The sequence below is a fragment of the Pangasianodon hypophthalmus genome, chromosome 27, assembly GCF_027358585.1.
Source record: "Pangasianodon hypophthalmus isolate fPanHyp1 chromosome 27, fPanHyp1.pri, whole genome shotgun sequence".
Classification (NCBI taxonomy): domain Eukaryota; kingdom Metazoa; phylum Chordata; class Actinopteri; order Siluriformes; family Pangasiidae; genus Pangasianodon; species Pangasianodon hypophthalmus.
In genome coordinates this window covers 9,136,337-9,153,688 of record NC_069736.1, presented here as the reverse complement: position 1 = coordinate 9,153,688, position 17,352 = coordinate 9,136,337, and the positions used below count along the sequence as shown (strand labels likewise).

Genomic DNA, 17,352 nt, shown 5'->3' with positions numbered 1-17,352 from the left:
AACATCTAATGCAAGACTGCAAGGCTTATCTTCATCTATAGCTTATAGAGAGCTGTACACAAATCAAACCTTTACTCTGTTCAGTGTTGTCGCTAATTAAGTAACTGAACCAAAGCTTAGTCCAAATCCACCCATATACAAATACATATTTTACCTCACTTGAACAGGCATTCAAACGTAACTAAATTGTCAAGTACAGTGTTTCTTACTCTCGGTCCTGGAGAACCTTTTGGCGTTTTCCCTGCTCCTGACTGAACACATATGCTAATTAATAAGCCTGAACTCGGTTGAATTGGGCGAATTCAGGACAGAAAACACCAAAATGGCCCGGACACTCCAGGATCAGGATTGAGAAACACTCAGTAGTAAATCAGCTCGACTTGTATTAGAATCTTTAAGGCTTTTTGCTACTTCATGGGTCACTTCGAATCCACCTTGATTCTGATTTCCTAAATAATATCTAATAAAAAAGGATTTATAGATAAGATAGAGTGTGCTCTAATTATATGGTGGGTAAGGAAGCCAATGCAATGTGCTACAAGGCTGCATTTCCACCAATTGAGCATATGCTGAGTTTGGAGAGAGCGTTAATATTCAAGTCTGCTGCAAACCCTGGTCATAAAGCTGTCAGGGAACCTACCACTGATACAATCTGTGTGATAACTTAGCAAGTTTAAGCGTAGCTTCTGTGTAACCTATGTTACCAGACACTTGAATAATCTGTAGTGTCTTGTCTGGTCGCCTTTTCAGTCCTCTGGTTGCCTGGGTACTTTGCCATCCATCCTTTATACTGAGCTAACAGAGGAGATGAGCAGATGAAAGCAACATTAAGTTCTAGTTAATATACTTATATATCTAATTATGTATTTTTCTGCCAATTCAACTCCAAGGAAACAATCAGATGCAAATTATTTGCAGGACAGAAATCCTTAATCTTTAAATCCCCAGATCAGCCAATATTCACATTTGAAATCAGCTTCTGAAGCGACACAGAGTCCATAGTTAATTCAGATATTTATTCCTAACAATACTAAATGCAAGTGTTTATGTTCAGTGACTGAGAACTGTAAGCATCCAGTTACACAAATGAAACATGTTCAAGAGATTTTCCTTTTCAGCTGCTTCTTTCGTTCAGGAAAACTCCACTCCACACCACTCAGACTGCACTTTAAGCTTTTGAGGCATAGTTTACAGTTGTGTTCAAATAAATAGCAGTGCATTAATAAAAGGGAATAAAGTGCAAATATTTTTTAATAACTTTTATTTCCATATTTCAGATGTACTGGAAACATTACACATTCAATTCCAAATCAAAGCATTAACAAATTTGATCAAGTCTGTGTTATTCTTTTGTATACTATATGGCCAAAAGTTTGTGGACACCTAATCATCAGAGCAGTATATGCTTTTTGAACATCCCATTCCAGATTTAGTCCCCATTTGCAGTTATAATAACCTCCACTCTTCTGGGAAGGCTTTCCACTAGATTTTGGAGTGTGGCTGTGGGGATTTGTGTTCATTCAGACACAAGAGCATTAGTGAGGTCAGGTACTGATGTTGGGCGAGAAGTCCTGGTGTGCAGTCATCGTTCCAGTTCATCCCAAAGGTGTTCAGTGGGGTTGAGGTCAGGGCTCTGTGCAGGACATTCAGGTTCTTCCACACCAAACTTGGCAAACCATGTCTTCATGGAGCTTGCTTTGTGCACAGGGGCATTGTCATGCTGGAACAGGCTTGGGCCCTTTAGTTCGAGTGAAGGCAAATCTTAATGCTACAGTATACAAAGACATTCTATACAATTGTGTGCTTCCAACTTTTTGGTAAAAGTTTAGGGAAGGCCCACATATGGGTGGGATGGTCAGGTGTCCACAAACTTTTGGCCATATAGTGTAGGAAGCAAAGAAAAGGAATATCAGTCTGTTCAAAAAAAAAAAAAAAAAAGCAGTGTTGACATTTTTCTCTTCAAACTCTAAATTTTTTAAGATTAAACTTCACTTTAAATGACTGAACTAATATTTAGTTGCATTGCCATTGTTTTTGATCAAGTCAACCAACTTCTGGCACCTAGAAACAGGTATTTCAGCCCAGGAGTAACAAGCTACATTCCACAGTTGCTGTGAATTTTTGGGTTTTGCTACAGAAACTGCATTTTTAATGTTACCCCACAAGTTTTCAATGGGGTTGAGGCCAGGGGATTGAGCAGGCCACTCCATTACCTTAATCCTTTTTGTCTGGAACCAAGATGTTGCTCGCTTACTCGTATGTTTGGGGTCGTTGTCTTGTTGAAAGACCCATTTCAGGGGCATTTCCTCTTTGGCATAGGGCAACATAATCTCTTCAAGTATTCTGATGTATTCAAACTGATCCATGATCCCTGGTATGCGATAAATAAGCCCAATACCACAGTATGAAAAACATCCCCATACCATAATTTTTGCACCACCATGCTTCCCTGTCTTCACAGTGTACTGTGGCTTGAGTTCAGTACCCGGGGGTCACCTGACGTACTGTTGATGACCACTACATCCGAAAAGACAATTTTACTCTCATCAGTCCACACAATGTTACACCATTTCTCTTTGGGCCAATCAATGTGTTCCTTGGCAAATTTTAACCGATTCTGCCTATGCCATTTTTTCAACAATGGTGCTTTACGGGGTTTTCTTGCTGTTAGCTTAGCTTCAATCAAACATCTTCTGACTGTAACAGTACTTACAGGTAATTTTAAATCATCTTTGATCTTTCTGGAGGGGATGACTGGCTGAATCTTTGCCATTCTGACTATTCTTCGATCTGTTTTAACAGTAGTTGCTCGTTTTCTTCCACGGGTTTCAGGTTTTTGTTACCATTTTAAAGCATTTGAGAACATTTTAGCTGAGCATCTTATAATTTGCTGCACTTCTTTATACGTTTTCCCCTCGCCAATCAACTTTTTAATCAAATTACATTGTTCCTTTGAGCAATGTTTGGAATGGCCCATTTTACTTAGCAATTCAGAAGGAAATATATTTTATAACAATGTGTGAAACATTTGCTTCCCTTCTTCCTTAATAAAGGACAATTAATGACTGTTGTTTCACAGAATGAGTGAATCATCTAATTAAACGCCACACTGCTATTATTTTGAACACGTCCCTTTTAATGAATGAGTCAATTACTCAGAACAAGCAGAGTTCATGGCATGACCGTTGGGTCTGTTGTTTTTCTATTACATTACTACATCTGCAAGTAAATTATTTGCAATGCAGAAATATCACTACTACTAAATACAGTGGTTCCTCAGGTTACTGATGTTGTACTGCTACTTTTTTGAACACAGCTGTAAGTATACACCTCTACCGTAAAGAAGTACTTTTTCATTTCAGTAGCCATGCCTTTCAATTCAAGGTGATGTTTACTCGGTGTCAAAAAAGCTGGCCTATATAAGCACATAATGAGTATGAGTCACATAAGTTAGTGGTTGGAAGACAACGCCACAGACCAATAAATGCTGTTTTGCTCAAGAATCATTAAGCCAGTGAGAGAGACACACAGTCTGTAGACAACAGCGAGAAATTAAAGAAGGAAAGGAAACTTAAAGTAGCAGAAATGGAAGCCCTTACTGTCCTGTTTTACCAAAATGTTTTACATAGGCATGCAGGCCTGAGAGAGAGAGAAAGTGAAAATACAAGGACTATCTTTTATCTTGTGAGACATATGCAATGTGGCAATGACCAGCATTCATTTCTCATTTTTTGGCACTTCTTGGTGCAGTCCAAATGCCAGGATTGAAAGAGAAGCTCACAGAAAAGGCAGAACTAGTGCTCAGTGCATGGAAAAAAAATGAAGGAAAAAAATCTAAATGAATATTTCCCTTTAATGCTCAGGAAAATGCAGGAGGCCAAACCTAACTTCACTCATACATATTGTTTACAAGCACAGTGATGATGGTGGTCTAATAATAATAATAATAATAATAATTTAAACATATTTTTATTATGAACTGTAAAAATGTGTGCAAATTTTTAAAAAATCAGATATGGACTGAAACAAACTGTGTTTTTTTTTAATTTAAATTATTAATCAAAAATTGTATACAAAACAAGAGTTACAGAACAAAAGATATGCCAAGGGTTCATTCATAGCCAAGCATAATAAAGTGCAAAAAAGCAAAATACTTTACCGGATAAAAGAAAAATAAAGAGAGAAATTAAGGAAAAATACAATTAAATAAAGAAAAAAATATATACAAAAACACCAAAATGTGAGCATACATTCAGAGTTTTAGTAGCTTTTTTGTTACCGGAGGTGGACAAAGTTTTAATATAGATCCCAATATCTTTTTGAAAGTGAGAAAAAAGGGGTTTACTTTTTAATACCTGCCATTTATGGATAAAATATTTGGCGAGTAAAATAATTAAATTGCATAGAAAAAATGATTTCATATTGCTTTTCAAAAGTGATATATAAGGATTTCATGTAATTCTTCATATTCATATTTCATATCCAATTTTCAATCTTGGCACGACAAAAGTTTTAACTTAAGATATGAGTAAGTTTAAAAGAAATCTCTTTGACCTTATTTCACAGCAGACACCTACTAGGAAAAGTCCAAAGCCTCTTCCACAGAACATTCAGGCTGCCACTGATCTGTTTACACGAGGAGAAACAAATGGTGCGTTCAAGTCATGTCGGAAAGCTCGTATTTACGAGTTGAACGCACATGAACGCCACCACAAAGTCGTAATTCCTGTAGTTGACGCTAAATTTGTTCAAACTGAATGGGTATTTAGCAGTGACATGTCTTTATTATTTACAATAACACAAGCTAATTACCTGCACAAATTACTATAGCATGTTACAATTACGACATAATATACAATGGCTTCATAAATTGATTAAAACATTTAAAAAAAAAAAGCAAAACATACCTGATGGGCATTCTTTGTTCTTCATTTTCTTGAAGTAGAATTAAAAAAAACTTTCCTGTTTTTTTTTTTTTTTTTTTTTTTTTTGTAGTTAATTAAGAGAAGATACACCGCCATCTTGCTCCGACCCAAGTGATTTGAATGCACCTGACGTCGTAATTACGACTTCCCAACTCATCAATACGAACTTTCCAGGAGCACTTGAACTTACACGGAAACGTCTTACTTAGTAGCGGCTTGAACTCTCACTACGTCACGAACTGGGCGTGTCCTACCACAGGGCACCTCAGCTGGAGCTCAGGTAGCGAGTTTCAGTCGGAAGGGCGTTTTCGTGTTAAACACCTCGCTGTGAACATTTCAGCTCTTAAGCTCGGAAAACAGACCCAAATTTCTTCAGTGAAACGTGTTTATCATCTTTTCCCACTTGAAAGACGACAGTTTGAAGCGGAATATTTCGTCTAGCCGTCATGTTCTTTGTGTTTGTACTTCTGTGCTGGCAGGCAACAGGTAAGAAGGTTTCATTTCCAAGATCTGAAACAACTGAAGCGCCTCAGCTTTCCAAAGAGGAACTATTGTGTGGGTTTAGGCTCATTTCTCATTACTAGAAAGCTTAGAGATAGTGCAGCCTTTTCAACTTTTTTTTAAGTCTTACTTTAATGTGAAACAACTAATTTAGTTATTTTTATTTGATATTTCGTCAAATGCTAAGTCCTTGGCACGTCTAAGGAGGCTGCTTAATGTAACGCAGAATTACCAATAGGCTAATTATTATTTCTCAATATAGCCTATACTTTTCTGTCGTAAATTAACATTGAGCATAATGTGCTACCTGTAACTGGTCGATAGCACATTTGCTGGTAGATAAATATTAATTTTTAAGCTTGTATGATATGTACAGGCATATTATTAAATACATTATTCTGGCGCAAAAAGACATTTTAATGAGACTCGTTCTGCAGGTGTTTCCAACCCCAAGCACTCGAGTTACACTTGTGTGCGTCCCAAATGGCTTCCTCCTCCCTACGTATGCGCACTACTTTCGGCTTGATGTCGTGTCGCGTGCACCTCGCGTAGTGCTCACTAGGGTTTGATTTGGGATCGAGCCGTGCAGTTTCACTTGGCCAGCCTGTATCTCTACCCTTCCCCCGCCTCGAAACCATTTTTTTGTAGCAAGTGCGCAAACAAGGAAGTTACCCGAGGGCAAAGACGAGCTAAACCAGAAGAGTCGAGTTGTTTTTTGTTTTTAATTCATTATATTAAATTATTATTAGCTCTGTAGGTCAATATTAATGTTTATTGACGTGTGTACGACGCCTCTGTTGAGTTACATAAATGAAATCATTTAAAGCTGAAGTAAATTGCAATGAAGGGATATTTTTTGAGACATGGAATCAGATTGAAAGGGAAAATATTTTAAAATATTTTGATAATATTTTAAAAGTCCATTTATTGAACGAGAATGAGGCTAAAAAGACAGCATATATTTCTTGAGTATTTTTTTCCTCTCTGTTTTTTTTGTCATACAGCACCCTATTAGCATTCAGTATGTGATTGACAAAAGAATCATGTTCATTAGCTAAACTTGCACTTCCTGAGATTTCATAGATTATTTTTGTAGATTTTTCACCTTGTAACCTTTTATATAACCAGGAGAAAAAACTCACTGAGCAAGAAGGCAGCCAAAAAAAAAAAAAAAAAATACACAAGCACATGTTCACTTTGTAGAAAGTGATCATACAACTTCTTAGTCAACCATTTAAAACCATAATGTGAGAAGCAAAATTTTGGCATTGTTCCAGTTCAGATTGTTTTCTTCTAATTCCATGGGGAAGTTTAAACTGTTGTTCGATTGACTGAAAACTCCCTAAGAAACCTTTTAAGAGGAACCAGATTCAAAAGGGAAGCCGTCGTCTACTGGTTGAAACCCAGTAATAGGATTGTAAATAATTACTCTGTCACAACACAATAAAGTCAACCATTACAATGGATTCTTATATAGTTAATATAAGAACAGGACAGTCTTTATGATTACAGCAGCAATTCTTGAGTCTAAATCTATATTGGTGGCTTGTAAGGGGATAAACCTGACTTTGTTCTATCTGTTGTGTGTAAGTGCACGTCAGGAATGGCCAGTGTGTATTGCACACTTACAGTTAGTGTTAGATATTATTTAGCACCAGCACAGAGTCAGTGTCAGCAGTTTATTTTGGGATTATAGCCTCTTTTATTGTTGAAGGTCAAAGTATATCACTGATTTATACTACACTTCCTGTATGACCTAAGCCGACTGGTGAAGCTGGTCAATGCGTAAAGCAAACACACACGCATTGATCAAGTTTGCTGAACCTGTTGCCTTTGGAAAGGGCCTCAGGATAAAAACAAATAAGACTCAATGCTGACTCATCACAAGTGACTTTATACTGTTTTTGGTCACGTTTTGTGGCTAGGAATGTATAACAAATATGCAGAGATGTCATTAAATAGGTGTTTCGTTGCTGTAAATCGCAATAAGTGCACACTCATGACCTCCTCGCGTAATTCTTCATTATTTACCCACAAACAGAAGCAGGAGGTACGAAAAGTACAGCAACTTAGACTGGCTACAGCTGAAAAATCTCTTTTCTACTCACTATATTAAAACAGATAGATTATTCTGTAATCAGATTGCTGAACACACAATCACATTCATACATACATCTAGTACACAAGTGCAGTGTTTTAAACCTAAAAGCAGAGAAAGGAGCAGACGTAACAGTTAAAGTGCTGCGTGATTAAGTGCTCCTCTGTACAGCGATGATAGCCTTGTAATGCTGTGAGATTAAAGATAAATCAACTAGTGGTGAGCTGGCCGTGTTATCAAAGTACAGACTGTGTACCTAAGAGAACTGTTTGTGTGGGTCACCTCTAAAATCTGTTGTTGGCGTCAGCAGGGTAAAAGAGACAAAACATGGGCCCGTGATGTTCAAGAATTTTCCCTTGAATTTAAAAAATCAAAACGGAGAAAGAGATCTGATATCTATATCGTCAGAGCTGTTAGCTTGCTAGATAAAATTAGGGAAGATTACCTTGAGATTCTCTAAGGCCATGTTTCTCAAAGCGGGGCCTGGGAACCATAGCTGGGGGGTCTGCTTTCTATCTATCTATCTATCTATCTATCTATAATATTGTCATTATGTAAGTAAAGTAAATCTGTACTGAGAGGGTCAGTCAAAAAAATTTTGTGAGATTTAAAGGGTTCCCTCACAGTGGAGTAACTGTTAGGAACTAGCTTGAATTTCCTGGAGAACAGTGGGACTGGTTACTCATGCCTCCTCGGGGCTTTGCTCCTGATCAGGAGGGAAGATGATTTTGTAGCAGTAGAGGCAATACTGTGCTCAAGCAGAAGGAAGAAGTGCAGAAAAGCTGCACGCATGAAGTCAGTTCTGGATTTCTTTCCAAACAGTGTGTTCAGGGACTGCCTGATTTGACTTTTTAAATTAATTGTGTATAAATTATTTATTAGATTTCACAGTGAGTTCCCACACAGAACGCATGCAGTCTACACCACTTTAACACAGAGGTTAATTCAGCTTTTGTTAAATTAATGGCATCACTATGGTTGAAGGCAATTCACATTTCATTCCGAGTTCATTCCTTCCTCATTCCGGTTTGAGGCAGTTCATACAGCAGTCACATAATCAAGTGATCTCTACAGTCTGTGGTCTATAAATGACAATTCCAGACATGCACACCACGTTCTCCTCAATAATATACTGGAACTGATATCCCAAACAACACCCTTTTAAACTTTTTTGTTTGTTTGTTTTGCTCTTTTATATTGACACTTACAAAAGACATACAAACTGTTTTACTCATGCTTCATGCTAAGGTTACACAGGCAATGAGACATGATACAAGTTCAGATGTCACATCCATAAAGCAGGAAGTTTTTTGAGAACGATGATGTTTTGGACAAGTTCCTAAATCAACTCTGTAAGCAAAGCTGAAAGTTGGAACTATATTGGGAGATGAATCCTGTGGAAAGAAAGGTTATATTTGGTGGATTTTTACATATCCTGTTGTCTAAGAAAAAACGTTTGCTGGGATTAAATAAACCAAATAATTTGAAATATTTGGTTTGTGATAAAATTGATATTTGATTATTGATTATTGATTATTTTTTTAAAGAATGCGGCAGGGCTTTACCTAAATGCACAGTGTAGCTCTACTGCTGGCTAAAGTTTGCTTTGCTGTGGCAGAGTAAAATTATAGTTCAACAATATAACATTAACTAAATCTGTCTTTCTCAGGCCTCCATGCCTTTAGTGCCTCCACAACTACGCCCAACATTATGGTCAAAGAAAACAGTGGTGAGTATGTCTATTTCTTCCACGTTTCACTTTCTTTTTCTTTTGCTGTTTTCTTCTTCTTTTTTATTTTATTGTTTTTATGGTTTTGTTCTGGATTAATGAGCAACCCAGGTTTAGGGGCATATTCAAGCCTTCAAGTCAGGTCTTCAGTCATTGCATGTCTTTTGTGTGTTCTGTTAGTCAAGGAAGGTTGGAAGTACTGGTATACTGAAGAGTACAATTTGTGTATTTTGTTCACTGAAAGAAGCAATTGAAAAGGAACCCCCGTGTCCTTTGTGTAACTCGATGCATTTGCTTCAGGGCAGGTTTCCTGGCTCTCAGTCACTGTAGAGAAACACTTGTATTTAGCATTGTTTGGAATAAATATCAGAATTAATTGTGAACTCTCTGTGTCTGCTCAGGAGCTGATCTGAAATGTGATTATTCGGCTGATTTTGGGGCATCACCTCGAGTGGAATGGAAATTTAGGAGTCTAAAGGGTTCACAGTCCTTCATCTACTTTGATGGCCAGATTACAGGTAAGAAACCCAAGTTAGAACCAATTAATCCGTTTATTTTCTCCACAGATAAAACTTATTTTATGATGACGATGTTTTTACACGAAATAAGTCGATGGAATTACAGACGAGGGAGAAGCAAGGTCTACAAATGAATTTTGTACTGTAAAAAATATCTAAGTAGAACTCGATCTTAGTATTTTTTTTTTCTGCTTTGTCTTTAGATAAGTATAAGGGACTGATGACTCAGTACCAAGGTGGTTTGAGGATTGAAAAAGCCACCAGACAAGACACTGGTGATTATTCCTGTGAAGTGTCTGGTAACATGGGCTACGCAGAAGCTACGATTAAACTAACAGTGCTCGGTAAGTTCCTCTTCCTTTAGTCAGAAAATCTGTTAACAAATTGTTCATTTTTAATTAAATGAGATATCCAAATAAGATAAAGAAGGTGTGAAGTGACTGAAGGCAATCAGTGTGGCCAGAAGTCCTCGAGACTGCTTACTACTGGATGTCTGAGAGGCTTATACACAGAAATAAATGACATCAGCAAGTTTTCTGCAAGTGAAGTAAAATGTACATTAGGAACAAACAATTTGAAACTGGTTTAGAAACTAAGGGTTAATTATTGTTACTCTGTTTTCACACTTGTTCCTTTTTCTTTTTTTTTTTTTTTAAGTTCACTTTAAAGCAACGGCAAGTACTTTCATATGCAGAGTAACTTTGACTGTTATAAAGAACTTACAGCCGAGACTCCTTCATAAATGCTGAATTAATGTCTCCTTAAAAAAAAAGTCACCATGCCAGCAATTATGTTTTACTTTGTTAAACAACACATTTTTAAAAATCTATATATTATTAGTCTTCGATTCTGTGGAGTGTTCACCGCACGCATGCCCCTGTGTATGAGATGTTACTATAGAAACAATAACGTATTAGAGCGAGTGCATTAACATTAACCTATCATTCATCTTACTGCCATGCTGTTGTACGAAAATAATGTACACTTTCTGCAGTGTGAATGTGAATTCTTAACCATTTGTAGTACAATTTAGTGACGTGGAACATGTGTGAGACAAGTCAGTTCCTGTTGATGACCACTTATGATTTTAACATTTATACAGTCGTTCCTTCACCAGCTTCTCTTTTTTTCTCTCTCCTGATGTCAGTAAGAAACCAAACACAAAACCAGGAGAAAAATCCTCTCTCCTGAACAATACATCCATAAATGTTAAAATAAACGGCTCCTTATAGAAATCTTCAACTATTACATATTTTTCTTTGATAGTTTTTTAAAAATATTTTTTTTATTCTGTCACACATGACTCTGTATATTAGTTGTTTAAATGGTTTATTGTGTTTGTATGTAGCTTGATTGAAAATATATTGATCAGCTTTTTTCATTTTGTGGATTTACCTCAGTTTTCTGTTGATAGTTTGCTTCAAAGTTGGCATGTTTTGTATCATTGTGGTGCTTCATACTGGCTGTTGTCAGTGATGTCAGAAATTGATTGGACATACAAATGAAATGAGAGCAGTTTTTGAAGACAGAGAAATAGACAGCAAGGTTTTTTTTCTAATGTGCATTGAATTAAAAATTAATCTATACAGAAGATCAAGATTTTTATTGATGGTCCAGTTTAAATTCCTTAGGCATTCTGTTAAGATATTTCTTTGTCATTGTTAAGGGGTTATAAGATGCTGTAGCTGTATAAGCATTAATGGTGAGGACATGATGATTATTCAGTGATGTTTCTTCCTGCAGTTCCTCCTTCTGTGCCGATCAGCCAAATCCCCACCTCAGCCACAACAGGCCGGAACGTTCTCCTGACTTGTAACGATAAGGATGGTTCTCCTCCATCCACCTATAAATGGTATAAAGATGGCACCCCTTTGCCTGAAGACCCCAGCAAGTTCCCCGCATTTAAGAACTTGACATACAAAATGAACATGCAGAATGGCAACCTGGTCAGTTGATGTCCTTACTCTTGCATTTACGTTCCCTTTTCAAATAAAACGCAAGGATTCAAATCCTAAGATTATACACTGTTTTAGAAGTCAGCTATACAGACTTACTGACAAATTTGCTTTCTGTCTGTTTGTGAGTAACAGGAGTTTCCCAGTGTGAGTAAGGCAGACAGTGGAAGTTATTACTGCGAAGCTTCCAATGGCCAGGGGACTCAGCGTGGAGCAGCCGTGGTCATGGAAGTCCGTGAGTAAACCTTTCAGTCTGTTGAGCTCTCAGTGTCGTATGAAGTTCATTATATATGACGTCCAATTCCATTATAAATAGGGCCTTTCGCACCACGGGAACCTTTTCATAGTACCTGAAGTAATTGTGGAACTACCCACTTTTTGGCGTTTTCGCACCTCCGGAACTGTGTGCGTTTTTAGTACCGGACTGCCTTTTTCGAGAACCAAATTAGCTCCTACTCCGGAGCAGGGTCTAACCAGCACAACTGGTACTATCCGTGACGTAAGTAGACGTTGATTGGCCAATTGCGTACGAAAACGCCCTCACCCGCCATGATTTAAAACGCTGTGTAAACATACCGTTCTTTCAATCGCTTTACGTATACGTCGACATTCCATGTCCATTATTATGAAACCTGCGAGACACATCAAAAACACAGCGCCGATCACAGCGTCCTCCATCCTCCGGTTGTTTGCGTTGTTCTTCTTTGTTTCCGTTGTTGAACACCGCACACAAATGATGTCGCTGTCGACCGGCTTACGTCACTTCCTAGTGCCCACTGTCGGTGCGAATGCAACCCTTTAAATGGTACTGGGAAATAGTTCGCGCAAAATCACCCAGTACTTTAGTACTGTAAATTTAGTTCTGGAACTAAAGCGGTGTGAAAGGCCCTAATGGAGTACAATTCCATTGTAATTTCTAATTTCCGTTTTGATTTGATTTGTAGGTGATCTGAACGTAGGAGGTATTGTGGCCGGAGTTATTGTAGCGCTGCTTGCTGCTGGGTTGCTTTGCTTTGCCCTGTGGTACGCCAGTAGGAAGGGATATCTGCCCAGTAAGTTCTCATGTCTGCATATATATTACATATCTTGTAAAATATTATAAATACCGTCTTGTATTAACCCCAATCTTTTCTGCTTTTCATCTCCCCAGAAATGTCTGAAAGGTAAGAGATACTCTTTAGTTACTGCATATTTTCTTTGTATATAATCTTGCATTTTCATTTCAGTAACTTGTATTGCTTCTATGAGCTTATCCATTTACTATCGGGAACATTTGTGTTGTATTACAGCAAGCCCAAATCAGCAGTGTATACACAGCCTGCGCAGGACTATGGTAATGAGGATGATGTAAGTACTTTATAGTGTAACATTCATAATCAACTAGTTAAGCCTTTGTAGTGTACAGTATGGTTCCATGTGTTTGTGGCGTATAACCAGGTTTTTTTTTTTTTTTTTTATTTTTTTTTTATAAATATATGACTTTACAGTGCTGGAGAACACTGTCTATTATCAAAATTGTTAACTTTAACCACAGTTAAAATAAATAATAATGTTATTTATTTTAAATCCTATCAGCCAATCATGTGGCAGCATTGCAGTGCATAAAATCATACAGATACAGGTCAAGAGCTTCAGTCAATGATCACATGAATCATCAGAATGGACTTTGAAGTGACTTTGACCTTGGCATGGTTGTTTGTGCCAGATGGGCTGGTTTGAGTATTTCAGAAACTGCTGATCTCCTGGGATTTTGCCGTACAACACTCTGTAGTGTTCGCACAGAACGGTGTGAAAAAACCCACAAAAAAAAACAAAACAAAAAAAAAAAAAAATCAGTGAATGAATGTTTTCCTGTCAGCCAAGACCAGGAATCTGAGGCTACAGTGGGCACAATCTCACCAAAGCTAGACAGTTAAAGATTAGAAAAACGTTGCCTGGTTTTTCCTCCAACTGTGCAGTTACGCACTGTAGCTTCAGATTCCATTTGTTGGCCAACAGGAGTGGAACCCAAAGTGATCTTCTGTTAGTAGCCCATCTGCCTGAAGGTTCAGCATGTTGTGTATTCGGAGATGCTTTTCTGCTCAGCACGGTTGTAATCAACCAAGGCGTTTCTCCCTGCAGAACTGCCACTCCCAGGATATTTTTTTTGTTTTTCACACCAGTCTGTGTAAATTCTATAGACTGTTGTGTAAAGATTTTCTGAAATACTCAAACCAGCCCATCAGTGATGTCGCAGTCCCTGAGATTCCATTTTTTTCCTATTCTGATGTTTGATGTGAACATTAACTGAAGCTCCTGACCTGAATCTGCATGATTTTATGCTTTGCGCTGCTGCTAAATTATTGGCTGATTACATAACTGCCTGAATGAGCATTCCTAATAAAGTGGCCAGTGAGTGTACTTCAGTGCTGTGTATCTGGTCCGGTTCGAGTTCTGTGGCTGAAAAGATCAAGAACAAAACGCTCTAATTGGTCTAATAAATAAATATGATGGTTGCCTGTTGTGCATAATATTTATAATGTTGAATTATATTCATAAAATAAATCTGTGCTGCATTCATCAGGGGTTCTGTAAGTTATTTGTTTGATGGTTTGGCTGCTTATATATGAATTATTTTTTACATTGCAAGTGCTTCCTGGCTGCATATTTTTTTTGGGAATTCCTGGTACATATTATAGTAAACTTTTTTTTATATTATCCTAATAATATGCAATATGCTTGTAGTGCTTTCTGAGTAAATAGAAATGGAGGTAAATCATAATTGTGTGTGTGTGTGTTTGTTTCAGGGGGAGTTCAGACAGAAGCAGTCGTTTGTGGTGTAGCCTCGGTTTGCACTGTCGCAGGTGTAAAGGGTTTTTCCTGCTATAGTCTTTTTCTACAACTCCAGCTCTGGGATGTCTTGTGTGTCTATTTAAACTGCGTCTTGTCGTTCTGAACTGTTTGCACTGACTCTACGGTAGCAGCGTGATTTTAGAACCATCCACTGAATCATCTTTTTGCACCTTACCAGATGAAATCATGGACCAGCAATAAGATCAATAGTTTCCCCCCACCCCAGTGTAGTACAGAATTAAAATGAGAATCCTGGCTTTCATCCTGAGAAAGGTGAAAAGAATGAGCTTTTCTTTTTCTTTTTTTTTTTTTTTCTCATTTAGATTTGCAGTTTATTTTGTCTTTATTTTTATTTTTGTACATGAATGAGCTACTTCTTAACAACAGAACAAACTCATTTTGACATGAGAGAAATGTGCTCGCTTAAATATGTAAACCTTTTAAACCTTGTGAAGTCTTTCTTGCTTTGACATTGTACAGGTATGTACGTGTGTGTGTGTGTGTGTGTGTGAGAGCGCGTGTGTGAGTGCGTGTTCGCATTTGAATAACTACATTTGTATATCTTTTTCCACCTTCATTTGGCATACAGTAGCTGGAGTATTTAAAATGAGAGGCAAGTTAGTCAACAGCAGTTCTAATATTTATGTGAAGGAAAAAGATCCATACTGTTTACTCATTTGAAATTTTTAAGTTGAACTTAAAACTTTGGTCTAGTTTTGTTTTTCTCTGTAAAATATGTATATGCAATTTAGTCTTCTAACTTTTCTGTGTTTTATTTGAGCCACCCAATAAGCTGTTTAACTAAGCTCGTAGCCTGTGTGACCGGATGTTTGGTGGCCTGGGAGCATTATAATCCATTACCCTTAATATCAATATGTACACTAACATGCACAAATTTGATCCAAAGCAAAAAAAAAAAAAATCCTGTGAAACTTGGTTATATTATATAGTCATATCATGTGTGTGTGTGTGTTTTTTTTTTTTTTTTTTTTTTTTTTTTTTTTTAAATAAATGCTTTTATTAATAAATTCTTAGTGTATTTTTGTATTATTTAAAAGTGTTTGTTATTTACAGCCACCAGGGTGCAGTACAGCCCCATTTTATATCTCGCACAGCAGCAAGTCATTTATTGTAGGGTCATGGTGAATTGTCTCAAATGCTAGAAGTCATGTGTAATAATGATGGTAACTATTAACATTTTTCAAAAAAAATTTGAGCAGAATTAATAAATTGAAGGTATTCATACATGACCATAAACATAAACATATTTAAACTTACTATATTAGTCAATTCTGCTGGGATTTCGGCTACAAATGAAGCTGCATTGGCCTGTAATGTTGATTGTAGGCCAACGTTCATTGGGAAGTCCTTTAACTAAATGTGGACAAAAATAATTTACTGTAAAAATAGAAAATGGTTAGCTAAGTATACCAATGCTTCATCAAGTTTACACTGTCTGGAAGTAAAATTGTTTTGGTATATAAAAATTCATTCACTCGTCTTCAGTAACCTCAGTAACAGTAACCTGGTCAGGGTTATGGTGAATCCAGAGCTTATCCCGGGAACACGGGGTGCAAGGTTGGAGTGCACGCTGGATGGAATACCAGTAATAAATAATGTAAGTTCACATTGCAGCAATGCCCTGGTGCAGGATAACTGTGATAATCATTTATTCAGTTAGTCTTCAGTAAGCGCTTGATCCTGGTCAGGGTCATGATGGATCTGGAGCTTATCCCGGGAGCACTGGACATGAGCTGGGAATACAGATCCATATCCGTATTAGTGATAATAGTAGCCTTATGCTTCATTCTAATGTATCTTATGGACGTGAACTAGGTGGCTTATTGTACAATCTATGCGCCTTCCACAGATGTCGAAGCGTTGGGATCATGTAGGATTAAAGTAAGAGACTGGGCTTGCTCTCATGTCACACTTAACCTTAGACTAACTGATGGAATGATGCTGCTTAACAAATGAACTATATCCTCACTCTCTCTCACAAACACTGGTACTGATGAAGAAACTGCTAAAAATTTGATTAGTAGTAAATAATTAAAATGTGATTTATTGGCATTGACATGACATCTATTGACTTATGTCTGTGAATTCCTGAGTTATGCTAAAGAAGACATGCAGTATTTTTCTATATACATACAGTATATATAATGATCATACTGCATGCTGTTTTTCAGAGTGCTTCTTTAGTTATATACAGGAATAAAACAAACAGTAAAATGGAGTTCAGGTCACTGTGAAGTAATGATGCAGACAATGTATGCTTGAAGAATAAGGATTTTAACAGAACTGATACATTCTAGACTTTCTCAGTCATTTCTACCCTTTCTGTCAACACTCCATGTCTAGCTAATGTATTACCACTAGAATTTCAGACACTACAATATGACTGACAATGATCCACCACTCAAACAATATCTGCTCATTACATCAGCGGAACTCCCTTGTATACCTACAAAATGCAGCAACGGTAGGTTTACCTGATAAACTGGCACCTCAGTGTGTCCGCATATAGACTAGGGCTCTGGGGTTTAAATTTGTTAAATTTGAACGTCTAACCAAACGATGTGCAAAAAAAAAAAAAGGTTGCTAATAATATAACCCACATATGTGTTGTTAATAAGTGTTCTAAGCCAATCAGTGGTGTGTGGGTTCAGACATCAAGTAGCAAGAGGAGAGAGAGAGAGAGACAAGAGCACACCAGCAGGTATCTGTAAAGTTGTACTTACAGAATAGTTGATTTGTTCCTTGGTGCTAAATGAATTGTCACATAATGATA

The 17,352-nt window shown here is 37.2% G+C and overlaps 1 protein-coding gene across 1 annotated transcript; it reads left to right on the top strand.

Annotated features, from left to right (window-relative positions):
• Positions 1–5,155: 5,155 nt before the first annotated feature.
• On the top strand, positions 5,156–15,553 carry f11r.1 (F11 receptor, tandem duplicate 1). Its single transcript, XM_026922452.3, has 10 exons — positions 5,156–5,411; positions 9,194–9,253; positions 9,655–9,771; positions 9,975–10,115; positions 11,515–11,717; positions 11,862–11,961; positions 12,671–12,778; positions 12,877–12,889; positions 13,016–13,073; positions 14,513–15,553. The coding sequence occupies exons 1-10, from the start codon at positions 5,372–5,374 to the stop codon at positions 14,546–14,548; spliced, it is 876 nt and encodes a 291-aa protein (XP_026778253.1). The 5' UTR covers positions 5,156–5,371; the 3' UTR covers positions 14,549–15,553.
• Positions 15,554–17,352: the final 1,799 nt, after the last annotated feature.